The sequence below is a fragment of the Eufriesea mexicana genome, unplaced genomic scaffold (genome assembly GCF_001483705.2).
Source record: "Eufriesea mexicana isolate 0111107269 unplaced genomic scaffold, ASM148370v2 scaffold1447, whole genome shotgun sequence".
NCBI lineage: Eukaryota > Metazoa > Arthropoda > Insecta > Hymenoptera > Apidae > Eufriesea > Eufriesea mexicana.
Genome location: NW_016909550.1, coordinates 928,738 through 939,237, shown reverse-complemented (window position 1 = coordinate 939,237; position 10,500 = coordinate 928,738). Strand labels below are relative to the sequence as shown.

At 29.8% G+C, this 10,500-nt stretch overlaps 1 protein-coding gene and 1 long non-coding RNA gene across 3 annotated transcripts; one reads left to right on the top strand and one right to left on the bottom strand.

Moving 5' to 3' along the window:
* Positions 1-166: 166 nt before the first annotated feature.
* On the top strand, positions 167-1,247 carry LOC108548198 (uncharacterized). The gene is made up of 3 exons (XR_001890252.1): positions 167-239; positions 989-1,112; positions 1,169-1,247. It is a non-coding gene; the product is annotated as an uncharacterized LOC108548198 (long non-coding RNA).
* On the bottom strand, positions 760-5,678 carry Rpn13 (regulatory particle non-ATPase 13). Of its 2 annotated transcripts, none has more exons than XM_017901019.1 (5): positions 5,353-5,678; positions 5,093-5,209; positions 4,384-4,723; positions 4,189-4,328; positions 760-1,214 (listed from the first exon to the last, which is right to left on the bottom strand). In XM_017901019.1, the coding sequence occupies exons 1-5, from the start codon at positions 5,551-5,553 to the stop codon at positions 819-821; spliced, it is 1,194 nt and encodes a 397-aa protein (XP_017756508.1). In that variant the 5' UTR covers positions 5,554-5,678; the 3' UTR covers positions 760-818. The 2 variants fall into 2 exon arrangements, with proteins under 2 accessions (XP_017756508.1, XP_017756509.1); XM_017901020.1 differs by having other exon boundaries at positions 760-1,046.
* Between the last annotated feature and the right edge of the window lie 4,822 nt (positions 5,679-10,500).

Below are 10,500 nucleotides of genomic sequence, written 5' to 3'. Positions count from 1 at the left end.
TAACATTAATATAAAATAATTTTATTTACCTGCAGAACTAAGTAAGAAAATTGTATTTATATAACAATTATTCTTTTGTACAAATTGTGCAATTATAGAACATGAGACAATGACTATTTCATTTTCTACATATATCGATTATCGGTGTAGCGAATAACATATTTCTGCGTCGTAAACAGTGTTTTTCTATTGGTCAACTGTACTCCAGCGATTAAATATTGCGGAAAATAAAAATATACGTATGTACATGAGTTTGAAATTTTCTGTTTTCTTTTATTTGTATTTATTTATTTGTATTCAAAATCCTTATTATAATTTTAAATCATATTCCATTGAAAAATAATGTTTTGTTAGTTACAAATTTGAAAAGTATTTTATATAAATCGTAATTTAAATTTAATAAAATAATTGTATACTAAAAATTTGTAGTACATGCTATATAATATTGAAAAAATTAATATTCATTGAAATATTGGTATATTTTTAAGATGTTAAAAGTTAAAAGCCATGTATATGTATGTACAGAACTGTTGTTTTAAATATGTTATAAAATTGAAACTTATTGTTAGACGATTTTCAATTATTTTAAATTTATTTATTTATTAACTTTTTATTATTATACAAATTTCATTGAACTTAATACTTAAAAAATTCAATATATTTACAATTAGAAGGATATATGTAAATATAATTATATTATAATAAAGTATATTATTTTCAGGAATTATTTATTACACATAAATGATTATAATGTAATACACATTGTATATCTTCTAAATGAAAACATAGATGGAAATCAGACTTGTTAAGTTCTATTCTTAATCTAAATCCAATCCTTCGTCATCATCACCTTTCTTATCAGGACTAGCTGTTGATGGAGCTTGTTTAGTACTTTTGTCCTCCTGTCCTTCCTGCGTTTGTTCTTGGCCACTCTTAGCTTCAGACTCGAGAGCAGTGACGAATTCTTCTATGTTTCCACTGGCTGCAGCATTGACAGCATCTGGGCCCAAGCCAAATTGACGGATGACAGGTCCCGCCTGGCCTGACTGCAAAGCAGACCAGAACATTGATAGCGCCTGGGAGAACTGGGAAGACACTAGCGTGGTACACAGGTAATCCCCTGGTGGTAAGTGCGGGCTCATTGCACGCTCCAAACTTGACGTTGCAGAAATCGCCGCAGGGATGACTTTGGTCAGCTCAGTTGCTACGCCCCTCTGCCGGACAATAAGCTGTGCTGTAGGTTGCCGAAAACAACAAATAATCCCAGAGAAACTTCCCCAACTGCTCGATAGAGCGAGAGTCTCCAACAGCCAGGAAAAATTCATGTGGAAAAGAATATTAAATAACGAAACACCCATGCCTCTGTCCTTTGATTTTATAATATTAGTTTTGTCACTCTACACTGTGTTTCAATTACTGGTGATAACACTTATTCTATGAAATGACAAAAATTTACAGATTATACAACTAAAATTTAAAATCTATAACATTTTGTACATATTATTGAGTTGCCTATTTTATCTTTTGATTATTTCATAATGATATTAGAAAATAAATTATAATAAAATATACAAAAAATGAAATAAAAACATTAAACAGATAAAAACTATATAAACAATTAGCATATCACGTGTAATGTAATAAATTATTTTTCATTTAAATAAATTGAAATAAGATTATACTAGTTTTGATAAAGACTTGTGTAACATATAAATATGAAAAAATACATTAAGTGCTATTTCTTAAATTGCAAGAATAATATTAATGTCAATAATTTAATTATTAGACTTAAAATACCACAATTATAATTTAGAGTAAAAGAAAATTTATTGTTAAAAGAATCAATAAAAGATCATGAAAATTAAAATAGTATTTATAGTTATTTGACATGTGTTAATTATTGTAAATAAAAAACAGAAGTTAATGTACATATAATTATTTACATAAAATATTAATAGCTGACCTTGAAATTTATTACCAATAAATTTATATAAAATTAACTTTGTCATGTAAAAATATAACACATAAAAGAATACACTTTGAAGAGCTGCTTAAAAAAGTTATAATTTAAAATTATTAAACAATGAAATATTATTTTAAACATATTATCAAGAATATCATTTTGTTCCTGATAGTAATAATAGCTGAAAAAAAAGATATAATTAATAAAAAAAAGCAAATAACATATTACAGTGAACTACAATAGACTTCCGTATAATGCAGTTAATGTGTTATGTTACGCGTTATAGAAAATCGTATTATATGAGAATTTTTTTGGTACAAGACAAATAGTATAAGTTAATGTTTAAAATGACTATCGTTATGTCAACTTTTAATTTATAAATTAGAACAGTTTAAAAATAATATACATTACTAATGTATGTAAACAAAACTTTTTTATTTTATATAAATTTAAAAGAAGAAATAATTTGACAAATTCATTATAATTAGTCAAATAAAATCCGATAAGCAGTTTTGTAATATTGTTTAATACATAACGCATTGTACAAAGAATTGCGTTATATAAAAACAGTAATCGCAATATCTTGGCGCGTTACAGAAATTCACTCGACCAAATACCTTGCAAGAACTCGCATTCTATGGGAGTCTACTGTACTATTTAATAACTGTTGTTACTGAACACAGTGTAATTATACAATATTAAAATATGTAATTATACAATATTATATTCTAATCATATCCTACAAATTACGTAATATATGTTCCAGTATGGGTATGCACGCATACTTGGATGGCTGGCGCGTACTCTGTATATACGTATAAATTAATTATAGTTGTTTTTTTATTTATTGCAATTGTTAATAATTATATATAATTTATACTTTAATTACTGTTGATTCTACATTCTTAATTTATATGTGGTAATATAATAAAAATTCTTAGATACTTTTAATGTATTTAAAAAATGTAATAAAACAAATAGCTAAAATATGAAATATTATATCGACAAAAATGAAATGATACTTATTGAATAGTAAATTGCATAGCTATTTTAAAAATTTTCCTTCTATTATGAGAACACTTATTATTTCTCTTATTTTCCGAAGAATTTTAAAATGACAAAAAGGTATCTATATATTTCAAGAAAAATGATAAAAATAGTATCAAAAAGAATTATTTTTTAAAATTATTCTCAAAAATTACTTTAAGGTTATTAATATTTGTTTGATTATGAATGTGTAACAATATACTTACAATTAGTAAAATATTATAGTATCTGTATGATTTTAAGAACCAATAGTTTTAATAATTTTTGATTATTTATCATATTCAAAAACTATTATTAATGCTATATAACATTCTTGTTTGCTGTAAAATTAGCTGAATAAATTTGTTTATTTATCAATATTAAAATATTTTATGTGATTATTAGAAAAATTTCTAATAATTATTATTGAACTATATAAGTTACATAATTTAATAGAAATGAATAAAACATGTTTAATATATTTTTGTTAATATCATAAGAGTATTTGCCTTATATACATAAAACGCCAGATAAAATTTTGTATGGTTGTCATATCTAAGATATTAAAAAAGTGCATGATATATTATTATATTAAAAATAACCCACAGTACTTCTTTAAAAATATTTTTTGTATTATACATATTAAATAATATATTTAAATATACAAAAATCATGGTTCGTAATATGGTTTAATGAATTTAAATTAAAGCTTTTATATCATCATAATAATTTACAATATTTCTCTATATATATAAATATCTTTTACTGATGACATATTTATAACAGAAACAATGAAAAAATAGTTTATAAAACTCTATCTCAAAATTAGAAATATTTGTTTTAATTCTAATATCTAGTACACATTTTTTGTTTTCATGGTTACTGTTAAGTCGAGGTTTCAATATTAAGCTTGATTTGATTCAATAAAAATATTATGATTGGAAAAAATATTAGTTTGTATATGAAATATTATCTAGCATCTATTTATATTTTATATATCATTTAATTTGCATTATTAATTATTTTTAGGTATGCACAGAATATTATTACATCGATCTTTAAATATAAAGTACGATATTAGGTTATTTATATTAATATTTTTAATCAGGTATTTTTGTAATAAAAATATCATTAAGAAGCTGAAAATTTAAAAAAAATAACATATGTCAAATAAAATTAGGTATAGAGAAAGATATTACCTGAACAACAGATTCCGTTCCTGTAGATGTTGGAATATCTGATAAAAAGTTTTGTAGATCACTAAGTAAGATTTTGTTATTTGTACTTGCTGACCCAGGGGATGATGTTCCTGATGTTTTTGATGACGATTTATTATCACCTAAACAAAGATTTATATGAATCAGTGTATAGCACTTTATAATAAATATCTTTACCATTAGGTTTTGGAGACTCATTGGTAGATGCTGGCGAAGACACCATTTGTGTAGTTGGTCTTGTATTTGTAGTAACCCGAGTCAATGCAGTTGTTGTCGAAGCTCTAGTAGTTTGCACACCTTGAGATCTATTCATTGTACCCAATAAATTACCTAATCCAATTTGACCAACACCACCAAATAACTGCATTAATTGTTGTTGTGACATATTATTTAATAAATTTTGTAGATCTCCTTCTGGATTTGTACTGCTACTTCTTTGTGATCCAGGAGTTGGTGGATTGTTAAGAACTTCATTAATTTTTCTACAATATTCCTCATCTTTGTCTGTTTTGAGATCCTATATAACGAAAAAGTATTGATTAATAACTATTGCCTCGTTTTTCGGAATTAATATATATTAAATTAAACAATGTGCTTTTGTAATTATATTACTTTATAACTTATTTTGTTTATTAATCTTCCGTAAATATATTTTATCATGTATTTTTTTTATAATATGTAAATTTTATATACAGTATATCAAATTTTTTAATAAATTGAACAACAATTAAAAAAATTTAAGCATTAGACTTATAATCCTTTTATTGTCTTTATTATAACTTTCTAGTCGTTTTAACCCCCTTATAAATATATATATTATGCATGTAAGATGCAAATATAAATGAGTTCCTAAATTTTAATAATATTGATTTAACACTTATCTCACCTGTAGCCAAACAAAAAATTTCTTATTCGATGACTTGAATCGTAAAAGGTATACTCTCCCAGTTTTACATTGTGGAACATGTTTAAATTCACAATCGTCAGGAAAAATAATTAAATCCTATAAAAAAATGAAATATATTTATAAAATGCTTATAAAGATGTACGTAAATTTAAAAGAAAAATATAAATTTCATAAATAATAAAATTTCATATCGTTTTGATATTGTAATAAATATTAAGAATAATATAAATTATTTTTACATCTTCAACATATCCTGATACACGATCTTTCCAACAAAAATGCATTAATGAATCATCAGATTGATAAACGTAAAGTTGGCCTTTTCGAATATCTGGATAAACCATCTTTCCTTTCATAGTCATTTTGCCTGCTTTAAACTCAACCAAATTTTTAGGAGTACCGCGTGAGGCATTATTTCCGAAAAGTGCACCTCCTGACATACTTAGTTCTTTAAACACCTCTTTTTGTTTTGATAAATATATTAAGACTTCACACGCGGTTAATTTATGTTATACAGCGCGCTGATGACACTGCACTTTAAAATGGCGTGTTAAAAGATTTCCAATCTTACATAGAATTCTTAAATAAATGCGCCACGTAGCGGCAGAGTTTATAAGTACTACATTGTGTATCATCTTGATAGACATGAATTACTTAGATACAGATGTGATTCTTTATTAATGGCTGCATTTGATTTGCTAATTTAAATCTAATATTGAATAATCATGTAGCTTTATAATAATTAAAAATTATTTTTAAAATGAATTAATATTTAACAACCATTTTGTTGCTTATAATTTTTATATTAATTTCGAAACATAACTTTCTAATTTAATAATTTTCAATTTTTAAATTATTCATTTTATTTAATTTAGTTTAATATAATTCAAAATACCAAAATATTGGATTAATATTAAATTTTGATGAACATATTTAAAATCTACGAATCACATATCAAAATGAGTTTGATTGCTCGCTTTTTATACATAATTGTCATTTTTTCTATTTATTGGCTATTATATATTGTTCGTATTAAACAAAATATTATAAATTATTCCGTTATAAGTATATTTTAATTTTTGCCAAAATTTGTATCAGTGATTATTATCCAAAATATATGCGAGTATTACATAAATGTATGTTTGCGAGTAAAGTTTATACGAAAGGAATATTTCTTATACAATTTGGTATGGTTTTAGTAATAAAGTTTACAATATGCATATGTATATGTAAATATATATACAAACTTGTATATAAGTTATGTGTAATTTATTTTAGTAATTTTCATGAAATTTCTGTCAAATTTTCAATAACATATATAGGTTGTCCCAGCAATGGTAATACAACCGGGAAAGGAATGATTGTACATGAAGAAAGAAGTCGAAAATAAAAAATACATTTTTTTCATTAGAAGTTTCGTTGTCGAGAAAATCGACTTTATATTTAGAATATTTAGAATAATTGAATATTTTAACTTTGGCTTGTTAGATGTATGGATCATCAATATACCAGCGTACTCGGTGGATATTCAAAATCGATTTTCTTGACGAGTGCACGAACTACGGGGTTGGTGTAGTCGGTATTGTCGAATCTCGGACGAACCACTTTCTTTTATCGAAAACGACTCGAAACGAAGTGACATTCTGAGATAAGTGACGTGCACGTGCTACGGTAATTTACGTAATTACGCAACTGTTTCACGTGCTTCTGACACGGTTTCGATCTTCAAGGCCGTAACTATACAGGCGCTTTATATGCCGCAGTTTCTCTGCCAAAATAGAAATTAGCAGTTTTAATACAATTGACTACACAAGCATATGGGATGCATTCTGATATGCTTACGAAACGTCACTTGCTTATGATACACGTAGCTGGCGAAACACGTTGGTGATGCGATACATTGTTTAGTATCCAATTTGACTACACCGCAGTGACGTAACAACGACGACTTTGCTTTCTTTTCTTTTTTAACATTAAGCATAGAGTAACAAGGAGTCCAAGCTGCATCGTATCCAGTTTTATACTGAACTAATTCTTTTTGAACGCGATGTGTAAAACGCCTGTGTAGTTGCGGTCTAACTATTTGCTCGTGCTGTACACCGTATACATTTCTGTATAACTTTGATATGCAAAACGTGATATGCAAAATTTTCTATCTCTGTGAACTATTTGTCAACTATCTGTGTGATCTATGTCTCAGTCTGACATTTGGACATGCGGTGTGTACGGTTTCCATATTATTTCTTCCTCTTCTTCTCCTATTGTTTGAGCATGCGTTTAGCACGATTGCAATTTTTTTTCTCTATTCTTTTACCCCCTGGACGTGCTGCGTGCACTGTACGATTCTTTCCTTTTCTTTCTATCTAATATCAACACATATTATTATACGACTGTTATTCTCTTTCTTTATCTAGCGACGTATATATATTTACAGTTGATCGATAGTGCCTTGCCTAGTGAAAAGTGGTATTTGCACAAATGTTGACGCATACAGTGACACAGTCATATTGGTGCAGACAGAATACAATGTACTATGGCCAAAGAAATATTGCAAATTTGGTGGTTATATTGTAGGAAAGGATTTCAGAGAAACTACAGCTTCTGGATAGCTTCTTTATTCTTCGTATGCTAGCAGAATAGTGTCCCCAAAAACATCCCTCGTTGTTTTATAGGGCATGTCCCCTCTCCGTCGCCTTGTCTTCGCTTGTCCATAGCCTCATCCGCTGAGCTCCAGTCCAGACGTCCCAGCTTGGCGTCTAGCATCCCCATCTGTGGCTGTTGTCCTTGGGCCTCGGCAAGGCCTTCCTAGAACTCCAACGAAGAGCTTTCTCCTGCCGGAAGACAATGGGCAGCGGTGAAAATTGCCCACAATATATTGGTGGTTATATACATATGAAGAAGTTGTTCAAAATGTTGATTTCTACGACATATTAAAAAATCATCGAAATTTGTGAGACCCACCCCTCCCCCCCTTCGCCTTTTCTAAATAATTACCTTTGTTTCTTTAATAATGGTATATGACAAAAAATCGTAAAGAAAAAAAAAGATTAAAACAATAAATAGGATCGTTACCATTCGGAGCAATATTATCGCAAATACCAGATTCTACGGTAAAATCTTTTATGGAAGAATAAAAAAATCTTTGTTTTAATATATTTCATGTCAGAGATGTTGTATAAGGTGTTCGAAAATTCATGCAAGATTTGAATTTCACGCCATTTGTGCGATAAAGTATTGCCAACGAAAAAAAGGGGCAGCGTCACAGTTGACAGTTCAAGAGTATTCAAATGGAACGAAAATAAGTATCAGAAGTGCAGCAAAATATAAGTTCAAGTCTCGTGAATTTGCTAATAAGTCGGTAGAAAAAGACAGTCAGAATGTCGATGACCACCCTGATCGAGAATCAAAGAGAGCAATCACAGAAAAGGAAGAGAAAGTGATCGTTCGCCTTTTTCAGTGTTCATGGTTTCGGCACATTGCGCATATTCACAGATAATATGGACGTCAAAGGGGTGATTAAATTATACGAAAGAGGTTTTCTCAGATCCACTAAATATTGGTTCAATGCTGGAAGAGAGTGGGTTCTTCAAGAGGATAACGATCCAAAGTAGAGAAGCTGTCTCTGTATACTCAGCAGAAAAACAGAAACCGCTTTTAACGTGCTAGACGGACCATCCCGATCTCTTGGATGCTAACCCTATTAAAAATGTTTTGTTTAAAGTTGTTTGATTCAAGAAGATCGACTTTGAATATCCATCGAATACTCTGATATACCGTTGATCCATCTGTTTTGTTAGCTGAAGTTAAGTGCACGCGTACTCGGTGAATATTCAAAGTCGATTTTCTCGACAACGATGCTTCGAATGAAAAAATCGTATTCTTTATTTTCGATCTGTTCTTTCATGTAGAATTACCTCCTCCTCGATTGTATCCCTAATACTCATTTATCGATGATCTATTCATATAAGCCAAAGTTAAGTGCACACGTACTCGGTGAATATACAAAGCCGATTTTCTCGAAAACGAAGGTTCGAATGAAAAAATTTTATTCTCTTTTTTTCGATTCGTTTCTGCATGTAGAAGCACCCCCTTTCCGGTTGTACTACAGTTGCTGGGACACCCTGTATATAGATTTTACATTTATTATATCGATGTATCTATTATTATCACGTTCCATGCCACGTGTACCATTCGTGGTACACGTTAAACTTGATCTACAGGTCATGTGTACCATAAATGGTACACGCAGATATATTTATTTAATGCGCTGAAAACATGTTTTATGAGAAATTTAATTTTGTAAAATATGTTTCCACTAAAAGAATGATTACACAAAATGCACTATAGAACAGAGCACATAAATTTGTTTAATTGTTATATATTCAATAATTATTAATTACATGTAATGGTTGACTTGTTTAAAGCAAGGGATGCATAAAACTGGGTTATTCGGGCAATCGCTACAGAACGTCACTACTCTTCCAGTTCTTTTTACTAATCGAAAATTTTCGAACTGACTCACTTTTACAATCGAACTGATTGTAGCGTCACATGTACCATAAACGGTACATTATAACTACTCTAAACAAGCTAATTACCTATGGATTGATGATGTAATGACATATTGTGTGATAACATATCAATTTGTATCCAAAACGACAAATGGTCTGGAGATCATGTCGGGCAAAAACGGCTTGGCACGGAACGCGTTAAATTAATGTGGAAATTCTATTTGAGACCTCAAATATTATGTAGAATCCCGAAACGAGATTTCAACGTTAAGTGGGATCAAGGTGAAAGGTAGCAAAGTGTGGTGTAAAAGACGAAGTCACAGCTAGTGAATCCGCGAGAAGCCCTCACTGGGTGACTACATCCGACAGCTCACTATGTAACTAATAACAACGATTAACGATTAACTAACTGTAGCCACACTCAATAGCAACTAGCAACTACTCTTAACTGACTACTCTCTTGAGAACTCTCGTGTACTGTCCCAAAGAACTCTTCCAAAAGACTCTCGCTAAAGACTCTCGCTCGAAGACTCTTGCACCCTTATTTAAATCATACACTCTATCCTCTTTCATACTTATGCTCTCCGTCTCAATCACGCTTTCTTCACGCACTCTTCACAGCCTTGTCCTCGGTGGGTCACGTAACCTAAACACTCAGAGACGCATTCCTAGACTCTTCACTTGAAACCGATACTTCCATAGATATCCCATTCATATGATTCTTGCGCACGGTCACCCATCCTTCCGCACGCACTCCAGATAACACCCTGAACGCTCGAGCCAAACCCGAAACCGCTGTTTATTATCCTCTATTTTCGAGGAACGGCCCAAACGTTCCTACGCGCTTTACAGGTATACGTAGAGAAAAGGGCACTG